The sequence below is a fragment of the Hippocampus bargibanti genome, linkage group LG09 (assembly GCF_051943395.1).
Source record: "Hippocampus bargibanti isolate YZ-2025 linkage group LG09, ASM5194339v1, whole genome shotgun sequence".
Classification (NCBI taxonomy): domain Eukaryota; kingdom Metazoa; phylum Chordata; class Actinopteri; order Syngnathiformes; family Syngnathidae; genus Hippocampus; species Hippocampus bargibanti.
The window spans coordinates 24684869-24712042 of record NC_142742.1 but is presented as its reverse complement, the minus strand read 5'-3'; the positions used below and the strand labels follow the sequence as shown (position 1 = coordinate 24712042).

The window sequence follows — 27174 nt, the reverse complement described above, 5'->3', positions numbered from 1 at the left end:
TTGAGCATCGACAAGTACAGTGTACAAATGTTATCACATTATGCTGTCATTAATCAATTATTATCAATATTACTAGTTGGGATGATAGCAAATTAGTGACAGCTGATCATCAGACCAGAGTACCGCAGGGAAAGTGAAAGTTAGCATCCACTAACTCTGTACACATATAAATAAAGGCGTATTAATAAAATTATTTGATATGGTGTATTTTTTTACATGAGTAACTCGTTTTTCACATTATTTTTGTTAATTAGTTAATTAATTTAAGCAACAAAAAAACTGAAGAGCCATTTGGGAGCCAAAATTGCCGGATCTCTTTAGTGAGCCAAGCCAAAATCTGAAAAGAGCCGCACTTCCCATCACTACATAGGTCGGTATCATCCAATCAAAATTGCGCTTTCCGCCAACTCCCGGCCAAACCGGAAATGAATAGCAAAAAGGTGAAAATATGTATTTAATTTTATCGGCAAGCCAGATGCAATCATCAAAAGAGCTAAAGAGCTTCCCGAGCGCTACTTTAGTGTGTCGGCATCACAAGCGCGGAGGTCGTGCGCAAGATCCAGAAGGTGTCAGTACTGAGCAACATACTTTTGGTACTTTTTTAAAAAATACATCATTTTTAAAATCAATAAATACACTTTCCATTTTCTTTATTCAGCAATTATCCATTGATTCAAAATAAATTAGGAATGATAATATGAAAGAATCAGAGTTAATATTAGATCATCAAAAGCATTTTTTTCTTTAATAATAATCCATTTCATTTCTAAGCGCCTTTCAAAACTCTCAAGGTCACTTTACAGTCACGGGAGACGTTTTTCTGTGGGTGAGCAGCGGCAGCCACAGCGTTCACTCAACCCCAAAGTAACTCAAATAGATAGAAAACTAAATAGCTAATAGATAGCTAATATAATATAATGGAATAGCTAGCTTGCCAGAGATAGCTATTAGCTAGCTAGATAGTTAGCCAGCCAGCTAATAGATAGCTCAACTGTCATAATATAATGAGCTTACATCAAGCGTGAAAACAGTTGATTATAATAATAATAATAATAATACATTTCATTTGTAAGCCCCTTTCAAAACTCTCAAGGTCACTACAGTCACAGGATCAGTTTTTTCTGCGGGTGAGCAGCGGCAGCCACATGCGCCAGCGTTCACTCAACCCAGAAGTAAGTCAAGTAGATAGAAAGCTAGCTGCCAGATAGCTAATAGATAGCAAATGGATAGCAAATAGATAGCCAGCTAGGTTTGAGTATGTTTAGTGCGGTTGGTCGAGTCTGCATGTCCCCGAAGGCATGCTTTTATTGTGAAAGCTCATAACTCAATCATATGACAAAAAGAACCGGAAATAGCTGTATGGTGGCTAAAGGCTCACAATGATGATTGAGGCCCGCGTGGTGGCTGATATGCAAACACGGCAAGATGGCCGACAGCGCGCCAAGGCATTCTGTGACTTCCTGTTTTTCATGAGCCTTTGTGACTCCAAGGGAACAGCTTCCATTTTTTTCCGCGTTGTTCCTCAAGATGGCGGAGGCGGCAGACGTTTGACTTCCTGGCGGGAAACGAGCTTCACTAACTGGTCTCTTGGTTCTTCTTGGACTTGGGGTGGCGGCTTCTCAGGAAAACTTCTTCTTGGTGGCGGTGAAACGCTCCATGTACTGAGGAAGGAAGACGTGACGGTCAAACGCCGCTCACCAAGTGGCCCGAAGCCTGGAGCGGTCCGCCAATGGCAACCATTCCAGAACAAGTTAGCGTCCTCACCTTGTCGTAGCCCTCCAGGTCCCGAAGACTCTTCACCTCAAAGAGGTTTCCTTCCACCGAGAACAGAGACACCTGCGACTCATTCAGGACGGACAGCGGGATGGCGGCCAGGTCCAAACAGTTCTCCTCCACGCGCAGAACTTTGAGGCGAGGACACCGGGACACCTCCGCCGACAGCAGCGAGATCTGGAAGACCGGCACAACTTGGGTGCTTCCCAAGACACACCTCAGGAAGACTTTACAAAAGCGATGGCGGCCATTTGTCAACCACGCTAAAGCTAAAGCTGTTTGTCCACAACGTTTGTCCGAGACGCAAAGCTCAGAAACGGAGACTACTCTGTTTGGTCGTCAACTACAGGCTTACGAACTGAATTGGTGTGTAAGACGAAAAGTGTGTATCCCAAAAAGTCATTTCCCATAGGAAACCATTCAAATGAGAATAATCTGTTCCCAGGTCCCCATAAAACATGATTTTATGCTAAATAAGCTGTAAAACTACACAAATATTCCATTTTTATGTATAATAAATGTGCTATTGTATTGTCATGAAAGAAACACACTGCACTGTATAATAAAGTCATTTTATTTACATTTGTGATGGTCGATGGAATGGGGTGGGAGGAGGTCGCAGGGAGGGAATCGCTGTTTGGAAGGAGAGTCATATTCCATCAGGACATTAATTAAAGAAATACACTACAGTATAATAAAGTCGTTTTATTGACCTTTGTGACGGTCGTTGATGGCATCAGCATGAAACACTTGATGAGGAACATTCGCTTCTTTCACCATCTTGAGGAATGATCCCTTGTAGGTGCTTTGTCGGCGATCATTTTACCTAGTTCCTCATCAATTGTTCTGTTTAGCTGGGTTGATAGCTTTTTGCATCAAGTGTACAGAAGGTTTGTGCGGGTTATTTGTGGAGCATGATTGATGGGAATTTTAACCTTGCAGTCTACACTCTGCCTCAAAGTCGAAACGAATCCAAATGTCACTGTTTTCTATCCATTTTCTCACACTCTCTTTCTCTGTGTCATCTGCCTGTCTATTTAATGTTTAAACCACCTCCCCTCACTGCTGCATTCTTGACCAATCACGTGGCTTTAGCCGAAGACTGGGGGCGGGGAATAGAGGACAAAAACGAGTCGGCTGCCATTTTCTTGTTCGGAGAACGGGCTCGTTCGCGAGCAACACATTAGTCATTGTGGCAGCTCCGTGTGTATCTCAAAAAAAAGTTTGTATGCCAAGGTAAAATGGTCATCAATTTAACGTTCGTAAACCGCAAAGTTCGTAAGCCAAGGGGTTCGTCAACCGAGGTATCACTGTACCTGGTTCTGGTTGAGGTTGATCTCAATGACTTGTAACTCGGACACCTCCGGCGGCACGCTCCGAATCTGGTTGCGGGACAGGTCCAGCAGGTCCAGGTGTCTCAGGGCTCCGAGTCCGCTGGGGAACTCCGAGATGCGGTTCCCGGCCAGGATGAGGGTTCGCAGGGCCTTCAGCTGCTCCATAGTGGGTGGGAGATGCCGGATCCGGTTGCAACCCAGACTCAGAGTCTCCAGTTTCTTCAGCTTGCCGATCTCGTGGGGGAGTCCGCCTGAGGACCAGAAAGTCAGCGCTCAAGAGTGTGCTGCCTCGTTTCTTTCGATGGCGACGATCGACGCTCACCCAGCCTGTTGGAGTTGAGGGTCAAACTCCGGAGTTGCGCATAGTTTCCGATAGAAGGAGGGAGCGACTCCAACTTGTTGTCAGACAGGTCCACGGTTCGGAGGTTTGCCGTAAGCCGCTGCAGTTCCTCGGGAAACTGAAGACCACAAGGTACCGTATGGGAACCTGTTAGCTTAGCATCAGAAGCATCTGAAGACCACAAGGTACCGTATGGGAACCTGTTAGCTTAGCATCAGAAGCATCTGAAGACTACAAGGTACCGTATGGGAACCTGTTAGCTTAGCATCAGAAGCATCTGAAGACTACAAGGTACCGTATGGGAACCTTTTAGCTTAGCATCAGAAGCATCTGAAGACCACATGGTACTGTATGGGAACCTTTTAGCTTAGCATCAGAAGCATCTGAAGACCACAAGGTACCGTATGGGAACCTGTTAGCTTAGCATCAGAAGCATCTGAAGACTACAAGGTACCGTATGGGAACCTGTTAGCTTAGCATCAGAAGCATCTGAAGACCACAAGGTACCGTATGGGAACCTGTTAGCTTAGCATCAGAAGCATCTGAAGACCACAAGGTACCGTATGGGAACCTGTTAGCTTAGCATCAGAAGCATCTGAAGACCACAAGGTACCGTATGGGAACCTGTTAGCTTAGCATCAGAAGCATCTGAAGACCACAAGGTACCGTATGGGAACCTGTTAGCTTAGCATCAGAAGCATCTGAAGACCACAAGGTACTGTATGGGAACCTGTTAGCTTAGCATCAGAAGCATCTGAAGACTACAAGGTACCGTATGGGAACCTGTTAGCTTAGCATCAGAAGCATCTGAAGACCACAAGGTACTGTATGGGAACCTGTTAGCTTAGCATCAGAAGCATCTGAAGACTACAAGGTACCGTATGGGAACCTGTTAGCTTAGCATCAGAAGCATCTGAAGACCACAAGGTACCGTATGGGAACCTGTTAGCTTAGCATCAGAAGCATCTGAAGACCACAAGGTACCGTATGGGAACCTGTTAGCTTAGCATCAGAAGCATCTGAAGACCACAAGGTACCGTATGGGAACCTGTTAGCTTAGCATCAGAAGCATCTGAAGACTACAAGGTACCGTATGGGAACCTGTTAGCTTAGCATCAGAAGCATCTGAAGACCACAAGGTACTGTATGGGAACCTGTTAGCTTAGCATCAGAAGCATCTGAAGACTACAAGGTACCGTATGGGAACCTGTTAGCTTAGCATCAGAAGCATCTGAAGACCACAAGGTACCGTATGGGAACCTGTTAGCTTAGCATCAGAAGCATCTGAAGACCACAAGGTACCGTATGGGAACCTGTTAGCTTAGCATCAGAAGCATCTGAAGACCACAAGGTACCGTATGGGAACCTGTTAGTTATTAGCTATATTAGCATATAGCTATTGTTTACCTTGTAAAGGACAACTGACACCTCCGGACAAGTTGCGTCCATCATTTGTAAAATCACTTGAAATGACTTCTGTTGAGCATATTTGACAAAGATTCCACGGCATGTAGCTACAATCATAGAATTACCGTTTAAGCCTCACGCTGAATATTCATGATGTTTTGACTCCTTTTCTCTACCTTTGACGCTTGTTCGACCTCATACTCGGGCAGGACAATAGAAGTATCGGTCCGAAACTACCCGCAAGACTTAAGTTTGCTTTTCCAGGTACAGTATGTGGCAAAATGTTCGGACAGAGTTGCTGTATTTTGTATTGCACGCCTTTTTCCGATCGAGCTCGCTTGCGATTGGCTGCATACTGTTCTTGATGCACAGACACATTTCAAGGGGTGGATGTTTACGTGACGGACACCAAGGCTGACCAATCAGCTGAAGTGTTGCCTACGAGTTCAGACCCCAATCCGCCTGACCCAACCGTACCAGACCTGTCTCACCTCCGGAAGTCCTTTTCCAAAATGTGATACTAAAATGGTTCCCAAACACACCGGTACCAGACCTGTCTCACCTCTGAAAGTCGTTTTGCAAACTGAAATACTAAAATGGTACCCAAACACGGCAATACCAGACCTGTCTCACCTCCAGAAGTCCTTTTCCAAAATGTGATACTAAAATGGTACCCAAATACGCCGGTACCAGACCTGCCTCACCTCTGAAAGTCCTTTTCCAAACTGTGATACTAAAATCGCACCCAAATACGCCGGTACCAGACCTGTCTCACCTCTGAAAGTGCTTTTCCAAACTGTGATAGTAAAATCGCACCCAAATACGCCGGTACCAGACCTGTCTCACCTCCGGAAGTCCTTTTCCAAACTGTGATACTAAAATCGCACCCAAATACGCCGGTACCAGACCTGTCTCACCTCTGAAAGTCTTTTTCCAAAATGTGATACTAAAATGGTACCGAAATACGCCGGTACCAGACCTGTCTCACCTCTGAAAGTCCTTTTCCAAACTGTGATACTAAAATCGCACCCAAATACGCCGGTACCAGACCTGTCTCACCTCTGAAAGTCCTTTTCCAAACTGTGATACTAAAATCGCACCCAAATACGCCGGTACCAGACCTGTCTCACCTCTGAAAGTCCTTTTCCAAACTGTGATAGTAAAATCGCACCCAAATACGCTGGTACCAGACCTGTGTCACCTCCGGAAGTCCTTTTCCAAAATGCGATACTAAAATGGTACCCAAAACCGCCGGTACCAGACCTGTCTCACCTCTGAAAGTCCTTTTCCAAACTGTGATACTAAAATCGCACCCAAATACGCCGGTACCAGACCTGTCTCACCTCTGAAAGTCCTTTTCCAAACTGTGATACTAAAATCGCACCCAAATACGCTGGTACCAGACCTGTCTCACCTCTGAAAGTCCTTTTCCAAACTGTGATACTAAAATCGCACCCAAATACGCCGGTACCAGACCTGTCTCACCTCCGGAAGTCCTTTTCCAAAATGCGATACTAAAATGGTACCCAAAACCGCCGGTACCAGACCTGTCTCACCTCTGAAAGTCCTTTTCCAAACTGTGATACTAAAATCGCACCCAAATACGCCGGTACCAGACCTGTCTCACCTCTGAAAGTCCTTTTCCAAACTGTGATACTAAAATGGTACCCAAATACGCCGGTACCAGACCTGTCTCACCTCTGAAAGTCCTTTTCCAAACTGTGATACTAAAATCGCACCCAAATACGCCGGTACCAGACCTGTCTCACCTCTGAAAGTCCTTTTCCAAACTGTGATACTAAAATCGCACCCAAATACGCCGGTACCAGACCTGTCTCACCTCTGAAAGTCCTTTTCCAAACTGTGATACTAAAATCGCACCCAAATACGCCGGTACCAGACCTGTCTCACCTCCGGAAGTCCTTTTCCAAAATGCGATACTAAAATGGTACCCAAAACCGCCGGTACCAGACCTGTCTCACCTCTGAAAGTCCTTTTCCAAACTGTGATACTAAAATCGCACCCAAATACGCCGGTACCAGACCTGTCTCACCTCTGAAAGTCCTTTTCCAAACTGTGATACTAAAATCGCACCCAAATACGCCGGTACCAGACCTGCCTCACCTCTGAAAGTCCTTTTCCAAACTGTGATACTAAAATCGCACCCAAATACGCCGGTACCAGACCTGTCTCACCTCTGAAAGTCCTTTTCCAAACTGTGATAGTAAAATCGCACCCAAATACGCCGGTACCAGACCTGTCTCACCTCCGGAAGTCCTTTTCCAAACTGTGATACTAAAATCGCACCCAAATACGCCGGTACCAGACCTGTCTCACCTCTGAAAGTCTTTTTCCAAAATGTGATACTAAAATGGTACCGAAATACGCCGGTACCAGACCTGTCTCACCTCTGAAAGTCCTTTTCCAAACTGTGATACTAAAATCGCACCCAAATACGCCGGTACCAGACCTGTCTCACCTCTGAAAGTCCTTTTCCAAACTGTGATACTAAAATCGCACCCAAATACGCCGGTACCAGACCTGTCTCACCTCTGAAAGTCCTTTTCCAAACTGTGATAGTAAAATCGCACCCAAATACGCTGGTACCAGACCTGTGTCACCTCCGGAAGTCCTTTTCCAAAATGCGATACTAAAATGGTACCCAAAACCGCCGGTACCAGACCTGTCTCACCTCTGAAAGTCCTTTTCCAAACTGTGATACTAAAATCGCACCCAAATACGCCGGTACCAGACCTGTCTCACCTCTGAAAGTCCTTTTCCAAACTGTGATACTAAAATCGCACCCAAATACGCTGGTACCAGACCTGTCTCACCTCTGAAAGTCCTTTTCCAAACTGTGATACTAAAATCGCACCCAAATACGCCGGTACCAGACCTGTCTCACCTCCGGAAGTCCTTTTCCAAAATGCGATACTAAAATGGTACCCAAAACCGCCGGTACCAGACCTGTCTCACCTCTGAAAGTCCTTTTCCAAACTGTGATACTAAAATCGCACCCAAATACGCCGGTACCAGACCTGTCTCACCTCTGAAAGTCCTTTTCCAAACTGTGATACTAAAATGGTACCCAAATACGCCGGTACCAGACCTGTCTCACCTCTGAAAGTCCTTTTCCAAACTGTGATACTAAAATCGCACCCAAATACGCCGGTACCAGACCTGTCTCACCTCTGAAAGTCCTTTTCCAAACTGTGATACTAAAATCGCACCCAAATACGCCGGTACCAGACCTGTCTCACCTCTGAAAGTCCTTTTCCAAACTGTGATACTAAAATCGCACCCAAATACGCCGGTACCAGACCTGTCTCACCTCCGGAAGTCCTTTTCCAAAATGCGATACTAAAATGGTACCCAAAACCGCCGGTACCAGACCTGTCTCACCTCTGAAAGTCCTTTTCCAAACTGTGATACTAAAATCGCACCCAAATACGCCGGTACCAGACCTGTCTCACCTCTGAAAGTCCTTTTCCAAACTGTGATACTAAAATCGCACCCAAATACGCCGGTACCAGACCTGCCTCACCTCTGAAAGTCCTTTTCCAAACTGTGATACTAAAATCGCACCCAAATACGCCGGTACCAGACCTGTCTCACCTCTGAAAGTCCTTTTCCAAACTGTGATAGTAAAATCGCACCCAAATACGCCGGTACCAGACCTGTCTCACCTCCGGAAGTCCTTTTCCAATCTGTGATACTAAAATCGCACCCAAATACGCCGGTACCAGACCTGTCTCACCTCTGAAAGTCTTTTTCCAAAATGTGATACTAAAATGGTACCGAAATACGCCGGTACCAGACCTGTCTCACCTCTGAAAGTCCTTTTCCAAACTGTGATACTAAAATCGCACCCAAATACGCCGGTACCAGACCTGTCTCACCTCTGAAAGTCCTTTTCCAAACTGTGATACTAAAATCGCACCCAAATACGCCGGTACCAGACCTGTCTCACCTCTGAAAGTCCTTTTCCAAACTGTGATAGTAAAATCGCACCCAAATACGCTGGTACCAGACCTGTGTCACCTCCGGAAGTCCTTTTCCAAAATGCGATACTAAAATGGTACCCAAAACCGCCGGTACCAGACCTGTCTCACCTCTGAAAGTCCTTTTCCAAACTGTGATACTAAAATCGCACCCAAATACGCCGGTACCAGACCTGTCTCACCTCTGAAAGTCCTTTTCCAAACTGTGATACTAAAATCGCACCCAAATACGCTGGTACCAGACCTGTCTCACCTCTGAAAGTCCTTTTCCAAACTGTGATACTAAAATCGCACCCAAATACGCCGGTACCAGACCTGTCTCACCTCCGGAAGTCCTTTTCCAAAATGCGATACTAAAATGGTACCCAAAACCGCCGGTACCAGACCTGTCTCACCTCTGAAAGTCCTTTTCCAAACTGTGATACTAAAATCGCACCCAAATACGCCGGTACCAGACCTGTCTCACCTCTGAAAGTCCTTTTCCAAACTGTGATACTAAAATGGTACCCAAATACGCCGGTACCAGACCTGTCTCACCTCTGAAAGTCCTTTTCCAAACTGTGATACTAAAATCGCACCCAAATACGCCGGTACCAGACCTGTCTCACCTCTGAAAGTCCTTTTCCAAACTGTGATACTAAAATCGCACCCAAATACGCCGGTACCAGACCTGTCTCACCTCTGAAAGTCCTTTTCCAAACTGTGATACTAAAATCGCACCCAAATACGCCGGTACCAGACCTGTCTCACCTCCGGAAGTCCTTTTCCAAAATGCGATACTAAAATGGTACCCAAAACCGCCGGTACCAGACCTGTCTCACCTCTGAAAGTCCTTTTCCAAACTGTGATACTAAAATCGCACCCAAATACGCCGGTACCAGACCTGTCTCACCTCTGAAAGTCCTTTTCCAAACTGTGATACTAAAATCGCACCCAAATACGCCGGTACCAGACCTGCCTCACCTCTGAAAGTCCTTTTCCAAACTGTGATACTAAAATCGCACCCAAATACGCCGGTACCAGACCTGTCTCACCTCTGAAAGTCCTTTTCCAAACTGTGATAGTAAAATCGCACCCAAATACGCCGGTACCAGACCTGTCTCACCTCCGGAAGTCCTTTTCCAAACTGTGATACTAAAATCGCACCCAAATACGCCGGTACCAGACCTGTCTCACCTCTGAAAGTCTTTTTCCAAAATGTGATACTAAAATGGTACCGAAATACGCCGGTACCAGACCTGTCTCACCTCTGAAAGTCCTTTTCCAAACTGTGATACTAAAATCGCACCCAAATACGCCGGTACCAGACCTGTCTCACCTCTGAAAGTCCTTTTCCAAACTGTGATACTAAAATCGCACCCAAATACGCCGGTACCAGACCTGTCTCACCTCTGAAAGTCCTTTTCCAAACTGTGATAGTAAAATCGCACCCAAATACGCTGGTACCAGACCTGTGTCACCTCCGGAAGTCCTTTTCCAAAATGCGATACTAAAATGGTACCCAAAACCGCCGGTACCAGACCTGTCTCACCTCTGAAAGTCCTTTTCCAAACTGTGATACTAAAATCGCACCCAAATACGCCGGTACCAGACCTGTCTCACCTCTGAAAGTCCTTTTCCAAACTGTGATACTAAAATCGCACCCAAATACGCTGGTACCAGACCTGTCTCACCTCTGAAAGTCCTTTTCCAAACTGTGATACTAAAATCGCACCCAAATACGCCGGTACCAGACCTGTCTCACCTCCGGAAGTCCTTTTCCAAAATGCGATACTAAAATGGTACCCAAAACCGCCGGTACCAGACCTGTCTCACCTCTGAAAGTCCTTTTCCAAACTGTGATACTAAAATCGCACCCAAATACGCCGGTACCAGACCTGTCTCACCTCTGAAAGTCCTTTTCCAAACTGTGATACTAAAATGGTACCCAAATACGCCGGTACCAGACCTGTCTCACCTCTGAAAGTCCTTTTCCAAACTGTGATACTAAAATCGCACCCAAATACGCCGGTACCAGACCTGTCTCACCTCTGAAAGTCCTTTTCCAAACTGTGATACTAAAATCGCACCCAAATACGCCGGTACCAGACCTGTCTCACCTCTGAAAGTCCTTTTCCAAACTGTGATACTAAAATCGCACCCAAATACGCCGGTACCAGACCTGTCTCACCTCCGGAAGTCCTTTTCCAAAATGCGATACTAAAATGGTACCCAAAACCGCCGGTACCAGACCTGTCTCACCTCTGAAAGTCCTTTTCCAAACTGTGATACTAAAATCGCACCCAAATACGCCGGTACCAGACCTGTCTCACCTCTGAAAGTCCTTTTCCAAACTGTGATACTAAAATCGCACCCAAATACGCCGGTACCAGACCTGCCTCACCTCTGAAAGTCCTTTTCCAAACTGTGATACTAAAATCGCACCCAAATACGCCGGTACCAGACCTGTCTCACCTCTGAAAGTCCTTTTCCAAACTGTGATAGTAAAATCGCACCCAAATACGCCGGTACCAGACCTGTCTCACCTCCGGAAGTCCTTTTCCAATCTGTGATACTAAAATCGCACCCAAATACGCCGGTACCAGACCTGTCTCACCTCTGAAAGTCTTTTTCCAAAATGTGATACTAAAATGGTACCGAAATACGCCGGTACCAGACCTGTCTCACCTCTGAAAGTCCTTTTCCAAACTGTGATACTAAAATCGCACCCAAATACGCCGGTACCAGACCTGTCTCACCTCTGAAAGTCCTTTTCCAAACTGTGATACTAAAATCGCACCCAAATACGCCGGTACCAGACCTGTCTCACCTCTGAAAGTCCTTTTCCAAACTGTGATAGTAAAATCGCACCCAAATACGCTGGTACCAGACCTGTGTCACCTCCGGAAGTCCTTTTCCAAAATGCGATACTAAAATGGTACCCAAAACCGCCGGTACCAGACCTGTCTCACCTCTGAAAGTCCTTTTCCAAACTGTGATACTAAAATCGCACCCAAATACGCCGGTACCAGACCTGTCTCACCTCTGAAAGTCCTTTTCCAAACTGTGATACTAAAATCGCACCCAAATACGCTGGTACCAGACCTGTCTCACCTCTGAAAGTCCTTTTCCAAACTGTGATACTAAAATCGCACCCAAATACGCCGGTACCAGACCTGTCTCACCTCCGGAAGTCCTTTTCCAAAATGCGATACTAAAATGGTACCCAAAACCGCCGGTACCAGACCTGTCTCACCTCTGAAAGTCCTTTTCCAAACTGTGATACTAAAATCGCACCCAAATACGCCGGTACCAGACCTGTCTCACCTCTGAAAGTCCTTTTCCAAACTGTGATACTAAAATGGTACCCAAATACGCCGGTACCAGACCTGTCTCACCTCTGAAAGTCCTTTTCCAAACTGTGATACTAAAATCGCACCCAAATACGCCGGTACCAGACCTGTCTCACCTCTGAAAGTCCTTTTCCAAACTGTGATACTAAAATCGCACCCAAATACGCCGGTACCAGACCTGTCTCACCTCTGAAAGTCCTTTTCCAAACTGTGATACTAAAATCGCACCCAAATACGCCGGTACCAGACCTGTCTCACCTCCGGAAGTCCTTTTCCAAAATGCGATACTAAAATGGTACCCAAAACCGCCGGTACCAGACCTGTCTCACCTCTGAAAGTCCTTTTCCAAACTGTGATACTAAAATCGCACCCAAATACGCCGGTACCAGACCTGTCTCACCTCTGAAAGTCCTTTTCCAAACTGTGATACTAAAATCGCACCCAAATACGCCGGTACCAGACCTGCCTCACCTCTGAAAGTCCTTTTCCAAACTGTGATACTAAAATCGCACCCAAATACGCCGGTACCAGACCTGTCTCACCTCTGAAAGTCCTTTTCCAAACTGTGATAGTAAAATCGCACCCAAATACGCCGGTACCAGACCTGTCTCACCTCCGGAAGTCCTTTTCCAAACTGTGATACTAAAATCGCACCCAAATACGCCGGTACCAGACCTGTCTCACCTCTGAAAGTCTTTTTCCAAAATGTGATACTAAAATGGTACCCAAATACGCCGGTACCAGACCTGTCTCACCTCTGAAAGTCCTTTTCCAAACTGTGATACTAAAATCGCACCCAAATACGCCGGTACCAGACCTGTCTCACCTCTGAAAGTCCTTTTCCAAACTGTGATACTAAAATCGCACCCAAATACGCCGGTACCAGACCTGTCTCACCTCTGAAAGTCCTTTTCCAAACTGTGATAGTAAAATCGCACCCAAATACGCTGGTACCAGACCTGTGTCACCTCCGGAAGTCCTTTTCCAAAATGCGATACTAAAATGGTAACCAAAACCGCCGGTACCAGACCTGTCTCACCTCTGAAAGTCCTTTTCCAAACTGTGATACTAAAATCGCACCCAAATACGCCGGTACCAGACCTGTCTCACCTCCGGAAGTCCTTTTCCAGTGAGCTGGAATACTCCCGTCTTCTGGGAAGTCTCGAGGTGGGACTTGAGAGCGCTGTTCCCCATCCGGACACAAGAAGGTCCAAACTTGACACGTCACAGTCCTGTGGAACCTCAATTAAAAAAAAAAGAAGACAAATGAAAAATCACGTGACACCGTGATTCATAATATTAAACCGTTGCGGACCTCCAGCTGTCAATCAAATAAGACGGAAGTTGGTCCTACAGTACCAAAGTTGATGACTTCAGCTTCGGTGCACTCTATACTGCACGCGCGCGCTTGTGCGTTGAGTGACGTTGGAGCTAAAGGCTAAACTACCATAGGCGACACATCAGTTCCCATGCTAAATGCTAGCACTTCCAAACGCGGCCTGGGGGCTCACTTACGTCAAAGTGACGAATGTTGTGCTCTTCTCGTCGTACAACCCGGAGCCTATTTAAATATTCAACATGTTGCTGAAGACATTGCGTGACAAAAAAAAAATGTTTATTAAAAGTTCCGAGGAGAGCCGCCCTGTAGCCGTTTAACAGATAATCGCTACGTGTGACGTCATGTCCACGCATGCGCAATACAACGCGTTTGTTTACGTCTTTGAGAGAAACGTCATCGTCACTCTGTACACTCATTTAGGATTCTCACCAATTTCTAATGTTTCCGTAAAAATAAATGAATTTAATGACAGAAATATTTCTTTGATGGCGTCACAGCACCCTTTTAATACTTGCTATTCAACTTCCGGGCAGGAAGAAGACGCCGACGACTCATTGCGCAGGCGCAGAATCTAAAAAAAAAATGGCATGCGGACTGCGGATTAAAATGTAATTTTTTAAAACTTTAATCTTTATCGAACACGTCATGGACGACGTGAAAGAGCGGCTGCTTCGATTCGCCGAAGAGGCTCACGGTACGTTCGTAGTCCTGCTTTAACTTGTAGCGTGTTTATGAATACCAATACGCGTACTATTACTATTCGCAGCACTACTACACAAACAAATATCAATCATAAATTTTATACGAATCTATATTCCCCCCCTCCTTGTTGTCATCGTATTTGTAAAACTACAAGACCTGTCCTGCCTACTGTACTACAACTCTACTACTACCCTACTACCACTACTTCGACAATAATAACAGCACTATTATGATATTACTAGTGGTGAATTTATAGGACCGAGTCGACTCATACTGATAAGGACGGCTTCGTTCTACAGAATCAAGTCGACTGCACTTTTTCTCCGTTAAACTTTCACCGCTTCACTTCCAACACTTCCGCGACTAGTTTATCCGCATTACGATGGTATACAATGTACCGATTGCGACTAGCAACATTGCTTACTATCTATTACTATGAGTGTCAAAGTCTAGCGAGAGAGCTAGCAAGCGAGAGAGCTAGCTAGTGAGAGAGCTTGCTAGCGAGAGAGTTAGCTGGCTTGGTCAGAATCAGAAGCCTTTAATAGTCCCACAATGAGGAAATTTGCAATTTGATTGCTAGCTAGCCAGATTTATCCCCCAGGCCTTGACTGGGACACCTGTGATTTAAGGGATTAGCCAGTTAGCTGAATAGAAAGAGAACTGGCTAGCTCAATCGCTAATTGGCTAGTTTTGGCGGGCGGAATAAAATGATGTGGTGGGCCAGATTTGGCGCCCGGGCCTCGACTTGGACACCAATGAGCTCCACCATTTCTATTTGTATCGTCATGACAACATACGAGTTGCGTGATGATCCCGTTTCAGATTTGTACCTGAGCCAATCGGTGCCTTACGTGGACGGTCCACCCGAGCCGCTCGACTTCTACCGCCGCTGGATCGCTCCCAACAAGCCGTGCATCGTACGCCGGGCCTTGGATCACTGGCCGGCTCTGTCGGCGTGGACGCCCTCCTACCTCAGGTAAAACCGCCGCCGACAAGCATCGGCGGGGACGCCCGGCCCGATGGCGGGGCCTCCCGCTTCCCGTCCCGCAGGCAGAAAGTGGGCTCCAAGGTCATCAGCGTGGCGGTGACGCCCAACGGTTACGCCGATGCCGTGGAAGGCGATCGATTCGTCATGCCTGAGGAGCGGCGAATGAGCTTCTCCTCCGTGCTGGACATCATCCAAGGAAAAGTAGGCATAGTTCGGCGCAGCTTTTTCGACTCACCACAGACTCGCCGCCATCTTTCATGTGGCAAAAGGCAATTGGTTTAGTGCGCTCAACTAGCTTCTGGGGTTGCTTATGTTTTGATCCTAAATAGTCCACAAGGGAACAAAATGGCAGACAATGGCACAAAATTGGGTCATTTCAGGCATAGTTCGGCGCAGCTTTTTCGATTCACCACAGACTCGGCGCCATCTTTCATGTGGCAAAAAGAAATTGGTTTTGTGCGCTAAACTCGCTTCTGGTGTTGCTTATGAAATTAAATATTATTATTATTATTATTATTATTATTATTATTATTATTATTATTATTATTATTATTATTATTATTATTATTATAATATAGTCCACAAGGAAACAAAATGGCAGACAATGACAAAACGGCAGAAAATTGGGTCATTTCAGGCATATTTCGGGGCAGCTTGTTTGACTCACACCAGACTCGCGGCCATCTTTCTTGTGGCAAAAGGAAATTGGTTTCATGTGCTAAACTCGCTTCTGGTGTTGCTTATAAAATTAAATGTATTATTATTATTATTATTATTATTATTATTATTATTATAAATAGTCAACAAGGAAACAAAATGGCAGAAAATTGGGTCATTTCAGGCATAGTTCGGGGCAGCTTTGTAGATTCACCACAGACTCGCCGTCACCTTTCATGGGGCAAAAGGCAATTGGTTTAATGCGCTAAACTAGCTTCTGGGGTTGCTTATGTTTTGATGCTAAATAGTCCACAAGGAAACAAAATGCCAACCCCAGAAGCTAGTTTAGCGCACTAAACCAATTTCCTTTTGCCACATGAAAGATGGCGGCAAGTCTGTTGTGAGTCAAAAAAGCTGCCCGAACGATGCCTGAAAAGACCCAAGTCTGCCATTTTGTTTCCTAGTAAACTATTTAGGATCAAAACAATCATGTAAAGGACACTTTGATCCTCTCCTCTTTCATCTCAAACTGCTTCATGTCACAAAGAGGGTACAGAAAGTGCTTCACCCGCACAAAAAAAAATCCCATGACTGTAAAGTGACCTTGAGAGTTTTGAAAGGTGCTGAGAAATTAAATGTACATTATTATTATTATTATGATAAAGAGGCCTTTGGATCTGACACTCGCTTGGCGTCCATCAGGTTCGGCGTCGGGGCGTGTTCTACGTTCAGAAGCAGTGCTCCAACCTAGTGGAGGAGCTTCCAGAGCTAACGGACGACGTGGACGCGCACGTCGCCTGGATGAGCGCCGCACTGGGTGAGCACTCGCCCGCTCGCTCGCCCGACGCCTTCTCGCCCGTCGCTTACGTCTTCATCCTTGGCTCAGGGAAGTTCCCCGACGCCGTCAACTTCTGGATCGGCGAGGCCGACGCCATCACGTCGTGTAAGAGCTGCCCGTCGGGTTGCCTGATGAAAAAAAGAATAATTAAAAAAACAATAACATTGAAAAAAGTCATTTTTTTCCCCTCACTTCCTTTTCCAGTACACAAAGATCCTTACGAGAATCTTTATTGCGTCATCTCTGGTCAGAAGGACTTCATCTTGCTGCCGCCCACAGACAGGCCCTTCGTTCCTTATGGTAACCGTGGCAACGACCTCTGCGCCCACTTGACCGGGGGTGTTGTGCTAATCGGTCACCTGAGTAACCGTGGTAACGGTCGCTCCTTTAACTCACTCACTGCCGCCATTCACCAATTTATTCGGGTTTTGGTTTTTCCTTGCTTGCGTGCCAATAAAGCGCTGGTCAGACCTCTGGCAATTTTTTCCCTTCCACAAAGGGGCAACATTTACCTTTTTTCCATGTTAATAATAATAATAATAATAATAATCCATTTCATTTATAAGCGCCTTTCAAAACTCTCAAGGTCACTTTACAGTCACAGGATCCGTTTTTTCTGTGGGTGAGCAGCGGCAGCCACACGCGCCAGCGTTCGCTCAACCTGGAATTAACTCAAATAGATAGAAAAACTAGCTAGCGAGCTAATATCTATTTCATAGATAGCTAGCTATCCAGCGAGATAGCTAATAGATAGCTAACTAGAGAGCTAATAGATAGCTAGCTAGGTAGCCAACTAGGTAGCTATCCAGCCAAATAGCCAACAAATAGCTCGCTAGACAGCCGGCTAGCTAGATAGTTAATAATAATTTTTCTGTAGGTGAGCAGCGGCAGCCACACGCGCCAGCGTTCACTCAACCTGGAAGTAACACAAATGGAAAGCTAGCTAGCTAGCTAGATAAATAACCAGCTGTTTTTTTAATTGCATGCGCCACCAGGCCTCTACCAGCCGGCGGTCTACCGCCAGAAGGACGACGACGGTGACTTTGAGGTGGTGGACCAGACCGAGGGCGACAAGGTGAGTCCGGGCGACGGCCTCTCTGACACCACGAAACCCCCCACTGACACACCCCGCCTCCAGGTGCCCTGGATCCCCGTCGACCCGCTGGACCCGGACCTGGAGCGCTACCCCCTTTACGGAAGAGCCAGACCGCTACGCTGCAGCGTGAAGGCGGGAGAGATGCTCTACCTGCCGTCTTTGTGGTTCCACCACGTGCGGCAGTCGCACGGCTGCATCGCAGGTCGGTTGCGCAATCAATCAATCAATCAATCAATCAATCAATCAATCAATCAATCAATCGGGAACATGTCAAAACACATGAGGGATTTATTTTGGGGTGGGTATAGGGGGCGGAGATCTTATTTTGGCGAGTCTCGCTTCGTTTTTGTGGAATTCCACCACCAACCGCTAGAGGGCGCCACATTTTTTTTCCTGCATCTCAATAATAATAATACATTTCATTTTTAAGCACCTTTCAAAACTTTCAAGGACACTTTACAGTCACAGGATAAGTTCTTCCGCGGGTGAGTAGCGGCAGCCACACGCGCCAGTGTTTATTCAACCCGGAAGTAACTCAAATAGATGATAATAATACATTCAATTTTTAAACGCCTTTCAAAACTCTAAAGGTCACTTTACAGTTGCAGGATACATTTTTTCCTGGGGGTGAGCAGCGGCAGCCACACGCGCCAGCGTTCACTCAACCCGGAATTCACTGGAAAAGATAGAAAGCTAGCTAGTAGCGAGTTAATAGCTAGCTAGCTAGATGACTATCCAGCTAGAATGCTAATAGATAGCTAACTAGGCAGCCAGCCAGCTATATAGATAGCTAATAGACAGCAAATAGATAGCAAATAGCTCGCTAGCTAGGTAGCTATCCAGCTAGATAGCCAACAAATAGCTAGCTAGACAGCCAGATAGCTAATAGACAACAAATAGATAGCTATCCATCTAGATAGTCAACAAATAGCTGGCTAGACTGCCAGCCAGCTCGATAGTTAATACGTTTTTCTGTGGGTGAGCAGCGGCAGGCACATGCGCTAGCGTTCACTCAGCCTGGAAGTAACTCAAATAGATAGAAAAATAGCTAGCTGATAGCTAGCTAGCTAGATAAAAAAAAAACAGAAAATATTGACACTAAATGCTGATTTCATACCATCGCCCTCCTGATTTAAAGGACAACCGACGTCACTTTTTTGTTTTTTAACTGACATCAGAAAAACGTTTTATAGCATCTAAAATAGCCAAAACACGCAATCTGATATTTTCCTTTAGTGACGTCACGTACGGACTCGTCACCAACTCAAAAACGAGACTTGCAGAATATTCAGTGCGACTTTTAAAAGGTCAAATGAGGTACGACCGGGTTGAGTGATGATTAGCTAACACTTAGCTAGATAGCTGGCTTTCTATCTATTTGAGTTACTTCCAGGTTGAGTGAACGCTTTGGAATGTGGCTGCCGCTGCTCACCCACTTGAAAACTTCTCCTGTGCCTGTAAAGTGACCTTGAGAGTTTTGAAAGGTGCTTAAAAATGAAATTATTATTAGTAGTATTGTTATAATGTTGAGCTAAAAACCAAGATGGCGTTTTTTAGTGAACTTCTGGTACGACATGGACTTTGACATCAAGTACAACTACTACACGCTTCTGGATGACGTCACAACCGTCGTCGCTTCCCAACACTGAGCCGCCCGCCGGCCCGCAGTGCACCGCCGGGCCACACGAGGGCGCCGCAGGACAAAGCTTGAAACTCAACTACTGGACCTCATAAAATAGCAACTGAGCTGAAATAGTTGCACGCATCCATTTTTTTATAATAATAATAATAATCCATTTCATTTCTAAGCGCCTTTCAAAACTCTCAAGGTCATTTTACAGTCACAGTTAAGTTCTTTCCTGTGGGTGAGCAGCGAGGGCCACATGCGCCAGCGTTTACTCAACCCAAAAGTAACTCAAATAGATAGAAAGCTAGCTAGCTAATAGTTAGTTAATAGCTAGCTAATAGAATATCTAGCTAATTAGACAGCTAGCCAGCTAGGTAGATAGTTATGAGCTAGCAAATAGATAGCTAGCTAGACAGCCAGCTAGATAGCTAATAGACAGTAAATAGCTAGCTATCTAGGTATCCAGCTAGATAGCCAACAAATAGCTAGCTAGACAGCCAGCTATAGTTAAGTTTTTCTGTGGGTGAGCAGCAGCAGCCACACGCGCCAGCGTTCACTCAACCTGGAAGTAACTCAGATAGAAATCTAGCTAGCTAGCTAATAGCTGGTTAATAGATAGCGAGATAAATAGCTATCCAGCGAGATAGCTAATAACCAGCAAATAGCTAGGTAGCCAGCTAGATAGCCAACAAATAGCTAGCAGCCAGATAAATAGCTAATAAACAGCAAATAGATAGCTAGCTAGGAAGCCAGCTAGATAGCAAATAGATGGCTAATAGCTCGCCAATAGATAGCTAATGACTAGCAAATAGATAGTTATTGGCTAGCGAATAGATATCTATTAGCTAGGGAATCGCTAGCTAATACCTTGCGAACAAATAGCTAGCTTATGAAGACCCAACGGAGCGCCGGTTATCAAAGAAAAAAAGTCCCAAAGTTAAAGACTTTTTCAATGTGTCTTTTTATTGCAGCGTCTTTGATACGATCAATGTATGTACATGTAAACAAACACCCAAATGTAAAATGGCCACCCCACCCGTGGTCAGTCGTCGGCGCGTCGGGGGGGCACCCAGCGGTTGTCGTGCAGGCCCACGTTGCAGCCGGGGGCGTCCCTGCGCAGGCGGCGGCAGCACAGCCAGAATCCGGGCCCCGACGGAAGCGCCTGGCAGAAGGCCTTGTGGTGCCAGCGGCACGGCGAGGCGTCGCCGCGCCCGTAGCGCCGCTTGCACCGCTTGCAGGGGTCGTCGCGGTAACGGGGGTCGCGCACCCACAGGCAGTCGGCGGGCCGCACGCCGTAGTTCTCGATCAGCCACTTGAAGTAGCGGCAGGTGCACTTGAGGGCCGCCAGCGCGCGGGTGGGCACCAGCGCAAACACGCCCGCCAGCACGTCCGGCGGGAGCGCCGGCAGCGCGGACGCCGGCGCCAGGAGGCGGCCCACCCGCCGCCTCATCTCCGCAAAGTCGGCGGGGGGCGAGGGGAGGAACGGCGACCCGGGAGGGGGCCCCGGAGCCGCCGGCGAGGATTCGGGCGCGGCGGGGGGCCCGGCGGGAGGCGGGAGGCGGCCCGCCCACCTCGGCGGCCCCGCCGGGGCGGCGCCGCGTCGCTCCAGGAAGGCTACCATGGCGCCCACCGACACCGGAAGCTCCGCCCACTCCGCCGCGCTCTGGTCGGCGGACCTTCGGCGTCGCTTGGCCTCACCGTTTTCCCGCCGGCCGCCTTTCGCCTTCGCCGCCCGCGACGAGGCGCAGAGGGCGAAGTGGGCGATCTTCTCGCGGACGTGACCCGGTTTGATGAGGGCGGCGGGATCATCTTTGGCCACACAAAGCGGCGGCGGCGGCGCCTTCCCCGACCGATCCGAGCGCGGCGGCTTGATGCGCATGGCGGGCCTGCGAAGGGGGCGCGCGTCAAGCGGACATGTTGGGCAGGGTGAGGCCGAGGGGGCGGGCTTTACCTCGACTGACTTCCGGTCAAAGGGGGAGGAGCCCGCTACGACTGACGGCTCGTCACATGTCGCGTCAGGTGAGGCCGAGACCAGGTGTCTTCGGCTGGGAGGCGACCTGCGGGGTTCAAAGGTCAGGCGGGACACGCACCAATCGGCCGGAAGTGACGCCACAAGTCTTCACGTCAACAACACGTGCGGCAAGCAGAGTAAAGTTCACCGAAAACTTTTCACTTGCCCCCCTCCAACGTTGTTGCCCTTTCACCCCGCCCCCTCGTAACCTTTGCCCTCTCCCAACATGTCTGCCATTTTCACGCCACATCGAGTTTTGCCGCGAGAGGCGACGATCGTCCTGACAAACGTCCGCTCAACACCCAAGTCAGCCCGAAATGCTCAAACGCGGGTGACGCGTGCACTTGCCGGGTGTGCCCGGCCTCAATGTGGCCCGATACCGACTCACACCCGGCTGCTTACAAGTTGGGGGGGGGGGGGCGTCCCTGATCGCTCAATGTGCGCAATGTTTGTTAGCATCGCAAGCTAACAGGCGCGAGAGGCCAACGACAAACAGCCACACTCACCTGATCCCAGTTAATCCTCGATTGGTCGCTGACGGCAACGAGGCCTTCGGGGGCCTTCGGGGGCCTTCCAAGAAGATGTCGGGACGAACGAAGACGAGACTTTGGCGTCCGACGTCTCGTTGGCTTTTAGCCCCAGCTGGAGCGGTGGCGCAGTGACGTCACTAAACAACCAAAGATCGTCTATGAAAAGAAGATGGCTCTCGTGGCCTTTTTCTCCGGTCGCGGCGTTTGCGCGCGCACAACACACGCACATACAGGTTACATTTATTGGTAAATTAATAATAACAATAATAATAATAATACATTTAATTTATAAGCGTCTTTCAAAACTCTCAAGGACACTTTATAGTCACAGGATATTTTTAAATCAACCATTCAATTTTGTGGTGGTTGCAGTGCCCCCTTGTGGGAGTGGTCCGTAAGCCGCAATAATAAGAATGTACATTTAAAAGTGCCTTTCAAAATTTACAAGGTCAAATTACAGTCACAGGGTCATTTTTTTATGTGGGTGAGCAGCGGCAGCCACAGGCGCCAGTGTTCACTCAACCCGAAAGTAACCGAAAGAGATAGAAAGCTAGCTAACTAGCTCACAGATAGCTAATAATAACAATAATACATTTAATTTCTAAGCGCCTTTCAAAACTCTCAAGGTCACTTTACAGTCACAGGATCAGTTTTTTTCTGTGGGTGAGCAGCGGCAGCCAAACGCGCCAGCGTACACTCAACTTGGAAGTAACTCAAATAGATAGAGAGCTAGACAGCTAGCTAATATATAGCCAAAAGCTAGCTAATATATAGCCACTAACTAGCTAGCTAGCTAGCCAGATAGCTAGGTTACTAGATATCTCGCTAGAAAGCTACATAGCTATACAGCTAATAGATAGGTAGCCATCCAGCTAGATAAATATATATATATAGCTAATAGCCAGCTAGATAGCCAGCCACCCAGCTAGCTAGATAGTCAGCCAGCTAGATAACTAGCTAGCCGGCTAATAGATAGCAATTAGATAGCATAGCGCAAAAAATAAAAAGCGACAAAGCGTCACGAGTTTCAAATCAACTTTATTTTCAGACGCCGGTCGTTGCTGACGGGCGTGTGTTCAGAGGTCAGAGGTCAGAGGTCACTGGATGCTGACATGCGAAAGGGAGAGGTCGTTGTAGATGTCCAGACTTCGGATCTGACTGGGGTTTCCTCCGCGGTGTTTGAAGTCCAGCAGGTGCGAGCCTTGAACCGACACCTCAAACGAGTTGGACGTGCACTCGATCTTCAACTGAAGCACATACAGCGTATCAATACAGATTATTGATTAGATTCCATCAACCTTTATTTGTCTCACAGTGGAGAAATTAACATTTCACAGCAACAAAAAAGTCATCCTCTTTTTGTTACTGTCAGAAGTGTCCTTTTCAGCAATGGATCGCTGATCCACTGGTGAAAAGGACATCATAGTGGAATGTGCCCACAAGCAAACAGGAAGCTGTAGCATCCCTTGATCAAAAGAGATTGTCTGACATCTCCTGACCCACGTCGATCCGCTTCAATTCCGAGCGGCGACCAATCCACATGTATCATTTTTGTTCCGATCTTTCTCACGGATGCTCACCTCGAAAGGCTGTCCGGGCGCAAAGGGGAAGCGCGACAGGTTCCTCTCCTCGGTTCCCCACCTGCCGCCGATTCGGTTGTTCCTGACGATCACCTTCCTGCCGTTCTCGTTGAAGCGAGGGTTGAAGTGGAACGCCAGATCGCTGCCGGTGGAAAGGTCCACCGTCACCCTGAGAAAAGCCGCGTAGCCACGTTAGCGCTTTGGCACTCGCGTCCTTTGGGTTGGTGGCGCTTCTTGTCGTCGCCATTATTTACCGAGTTGGCTACCTAGCTAATTGTTATCTATTTGATGTCTGTTAGCTATCAATCTAGCTGGCTAGCTAGCTATTAGCTAGATAGCTGGATAGTTATCTAGCTGGCTGGCTAGCTATTTGCTATCTATTTTGCTGTCTATTAGCTATCTATCGAACATGCTGACTGTCTAGCTAGCTATTTGTTGGCTACCTAGCTGGATAGCTACCTAGCCGGCTACATAGCTAGCTCTCTATTTGCTGTCTATTAGCTATGTAGCTGGCTGTCTAGCTAGCTATTTGTTGGCTACCGAGCTGGATAGCTATCTAGCTGGCTACCTAGCTATTTGCTATCCATGTGTTGTCTAATAGCTATCTAGCTGGCTGGCTGTCTAGCTAGCTATTTGTTGGCTGTCTAGCTCGATAGCTATGAAGCTGGCTACCTAGCTATCTATTTGCTATATATGTAGCTGGCTGGCTGTCAAGTTAGCTATTTATCAGCTGGATAGCAATCTAGCTGGCTACCTAGCTAGCTATCCATTTGCAATCTATTTGCTGTCTAATAGCTATCTAACTGGCTGGCTGTCTATCTAGCTAATTGTTGGCTATCTAGCTGGATAGATATCTAGTTGGCTACCGAGCAAGCTAGCTGCTGTCTATTAGTTATCTAGCTAGCTGGCTGTCTATCTAGCTAATTGTTGGCTATCTAGCTGGATAGATATCTAGTTGGCTACCGAGCTAGCTAGCTGCTGTCTATTAGTTATCTAGCTAGCTGGCTGTCTAGCTAGCTATTTTTTGGCTATCTAGCAGGATAGCTATCTAGTTGGCTACCTACCTAGCTATTTGCTGCCTATTAGTTATCTAACAAGCTGGCTGTCTAGCTAGCTATTTGTTGGCTATCTAGCTGGATAGATATCTAGTTGGCTACCGAGCTAGCTAGCTACTGTCTATTAGTTATCTAGCTAGCTGGCTGTCTAGCTAGCTATTTTTTGGCTATCTAGCAAGATAGCTATCTAGTTGGCTACCTACCTAGCTATTTGCTGCCTATTAGTTATCTAACAAGCTGGCTGTCTAGCTAGCTATTTGTTGGCTATCTAGCTGGATAGCTATCTAGCTACTAGCTTTGTTGTCTATTAGATCTCTATCTAAAAGCTATCTAGCTGGATAGTAATTTAGTTAACTATCTATTAACTGTTTATTGACGCTAGCTAGCTAGCTAGCTAGCTATCTAGCTAGCGTTGTATCTATCGGGCATCCGACTGACTTGTCAGCGTTGGGTTTGATGGTTCCTTTGATGTGGATGACGCTTCCTCTTCTGAGGCCGTTGGGAATCTTCTGGCTGTACGGGACCGTCTGCGACACAAACGGGAGTCCTCGTTTTCGCGCCACCGAACACCCGCGCAAATTGTTGAGACGCGCGAGCGCCGCCGTACCGGAGAAGTGTGGGCGGCCGTTCCGGGAGAAGGAGCGGGCCACTGACCTCCGCCGGGGCCGCCGGCCGGGGGCCGCTGTCCGGGCCATTGGCCGGGGTTCGTACCCCCGCCGGGGCCGCCGGCCGGCGGCTGCTGTCCGGGCCACCAACCCGCGTTTCCGCCGGGGCCGCCGGCCGGGGGCCGTTGTCCGGGCCATTGACCGGGGTTCGTACCCCCGCCGCCGGAGGCCGGCGGCTGCTGTCCGGGCCACCAACCCGCATTTCCGCCGGGGGCGCCGGCCGGCGGCTGTTGTCCAGGCCACCAACCCGCGTTTCCGCCGCCGGCCGCGGGCTGACCCCCACCCCAGGTGGGGTTGGCTGGCATACCTGGTCAAATCCGTCCCCCAAGGAAGTTACGGGTAAAATGCAACTTACGACCGACTTCCGTTCCGACCAAATGGTCGTAAGTCAAAACGGTCGTCAGTCGAAATCCATTCAAAATGTTCTAAATGACTGGCAAACTCCCCCCTCTGGTGCCATCACGCGGTCGATTGCTGTGCAAGAGTGACATGCTGGCTGGCCAAAATTGTCGTACGTGTTGCCGGCCTGCTAGCGCGTTGCGGTGCCAGGCGTACAATTAAACATTTTGAAATAGGGTCTTGGTTGTAAGTACGGAGTGGTCGTAAGTGGAACGTTCCCTGTACCTTGCTGGTTCGGCTGTTGCGGCCAAGCCGTGCTTCCCGACGATTGTTTGCCGGCCCCGGAGGGGGGGTAGTCGTCCAGAGCGTCGGAAAGCTAACAGACAAACAAGCAAAACAGCAACGTGACGCACGCCTTCTGTCAACGCTGCAAAGAGGGAGTGGCGCCTCTTCTGGAATGTTCCCCATCAACACACACACACACACACACACAAGAGACAAAATGGACACTTACATCCATGATCTTCTTCTTCTGTGGTGACGCGGACGAGTGCCAACTTGAAGAAAAATACAAAAGTGGTTTGAGGGATTGGGGAAAATGCTTCGGTTCACACACACGCGCACACGCACACACACATACACCCGTCAGGTTGACTTTAGTAGGCCGAACGGCTTTCCCGACGACAGGAAACATCCGATTTACGACCAAATCGACTTACGGCCGACTCAACTTACGACCATCCATACTTACGACCATCATCGTACATTTCATTTCTAAGCGGCTCTCAAGGTCATTTTACAGTCAGAGTTTTTTTTCTGTAGGTGAGCAGCGGCAGCCACAGGCGCCAGCGTTCACTCAACCCGGAATAAGTCAAAAAGATAGAAAGTTAGTTAGCTAATAGCGAGCTAATAGATAGCTACAAAGGTAGATAGCCAGCTAGTAAGTTACTTAAATAGTTAATAGACAGCAAATAGATAGACCACCAAGATCCTATTTTTAAAATTTGTAATTGTAACGCATACAACAATTTTGGCCAGCCAGCATCTCACACTCGCACAGCAATCGACCGTGTGATGGCACCAGAGTGGGCCGTTTGCCAGTCACTTAGCCTCCGAGTCTCTATTCAACATTTTGAATGGATTTCAACTTACGACCGTTTCGATTTACGACCGTTTGGTCGCAACGTGAGCAATCGTCATGGCTGACGCCGAAACAGGGAAAGTCAAAGTGGAACTTTTGCATTTCTTTCTTTCACTCGCCGACGGCAACAAACAATGACGACAGTTTACCTTCAAAACAGAGAAAAGGATAAAAGTGAGAATGTTAGCCTTACCTGCGGCGCCGTCGACCTTGTGTAGGAGTTTGGAGTGTGTGCGCGTGTGCGCAAGCCTCACCCTGTTTGCCAACTCAGGCCACACCCTCGGATGAATTCTTCGTCTCGTTGCCATGACGGCAAACAAGTCGCACGCAAAACGGCCACAACATTCTTCCGAGGCAAAACGTCATCTTTGCTGAGCTCCGTGTAGAAAGTCAGGCCATCCCAAAAGGTAAGCGGAGCT

At 47.6% G+C, this 27174-nt stretch overlaps 4 protein-coding genes across 11 annotated transcripts; 1 reads left to right on the top strand and 3 right to left on the bottom strand.

Annotated features, from left to right (window-relative positions):
• Window positions 1-329: 329 nt before the first annotated feature.
• lrrc57 (leucine rich repeat containing 57) lies at window positions 330-13864 on the bottom strand. Of its 6 annotated transcripts, none has more exons than XM_089003924.1 (7): window positions 13703-13864; window positions 13503-13630; window positions 13298-13419; window positions 3430-3565; window positions 3090-3358; window positions 1765-1950; window positions 330-1661 (listed from the first exon to the last, which is right to left on the bottom strand). In XM_089003924.1, the coding sequence occupies exons 3-7, from the start codon at window positions 13379-13381 to the stop codon at window positions 1620-1622; spliced, it is 717 nt and encodes a 238-aa protein (XP_088860050.1). In that variant the 5' UTR covers window positions 13382-13419; window positions 13503-13630; window positions 13703-13864; the 3' UTR covers window positions 330-1619. The 6 variants fall into 6 exon arrangements, with proteins under 6 accessions (XP_088860050.1, XP_088860048.1, XP_088860051.1 ...); XM_089003922.1 differs by having other exon boundaries at window positions 13298-13428; window positions 13547-13630; XM_089003925.1 differs by having other exon boundaries at window positions 13547-13630.
• Window positions 13865-14000: 136 nt separating this feature from the next.
• On the top strand, window positions 14001-19560 carry jmjd7 (jumonji domain containing 7). Of its 2 annotated transcripts, none has more exons than XM_089003917.1 (9): window positions 14001-14220; window positions 15051-15204; window positions 15279-15417; window positions 16576-16690; window positions 16760-16816; window positions 16916-17011; window positions 17707-17786; window positions 17850-18009; window positions 19365-19560. In XM_089003917.1, the coding sequence occupies exons 1-9, from the start codon at window positions 14172-14174 to the stop codon at window positions 19454-19456; spliced, it is 942 nt and encodes a 313-aa protein (XP_088860043.1). In that variant the 5' UTR covers window positions 14001-14171; the 3' UTR covers window positions 19457-19560. The 2 variants fall into 2 exon arrangements, with proteins under 2 accessions (XP_088860043.1, XP_088860042.1); XM_089003916.1 differs by having other exon boundaries at window positions 16916-17083.
• Window positions 19561-20376: 816 nt separating this feature from the next.
• Window positions 20377-22118, bottom strand: fbxo34 (F-box protein 34). Its single transcript, XM_089003919.1, has 3 exons — window positions 21952-22118; window positions 21386-21491; window positions 20377-21320 (listed from the first exon to the last, which is right to left on the bottom strand). Exon 3 carries the CDS (start codon window positions 21311-21313, stop codon window positions 20477-20479), a length of 837 nt encoding a protein of 278 aa, XP_088860045.1. The 5' UTR covers window positions 21314-21320; window positions 21386-21491; window positions 21952-22118; the 3' UTR covers window positions 20377-20476.
• Window positions 22119-22995: 877 nt separating this feature from the next.
• Window positions 22996-27078, bottom strand: lgals3b (lectin, galactoside binding soluble 3b). 2 transcript variants are annotated; one of them, XM_089003868.1, is made up of 7 exons: window positions 26949-26981; window positions 26129-26171; window positions 25900-25990; window positions 25218-25582; window positions 25049-25137; window positions 23556-23724; window positions 22996-23222 (listed from the first exon to the last, which is right to left on the bottom strand). In XM_089003868.1, the coding sequence occupies exons 2-7, from the start codon at window positions 26132-26134 to the stop codon at window positions 23073-23075; spliced, it is 870 nt and encodes a 289-aa protein (XP_088859994.1). In that variant the 5' UTR covers window positions 26135-26171; window positions 26949-26981; the 3' UTR covers window positions 22996-23072. The 2 variants fall into 2 exon arrangements, with proteins under 2 accessions (XP_088859994.1, XP_088859993.1); XM_089003867.1 differs by lacking the exons at window positions 25900-25990; window positions 26129-26171 and having other exon boundaries at window positions 26949-27078.
• Window positions 27079-27174: the final 96 nt, after the last annotated feature.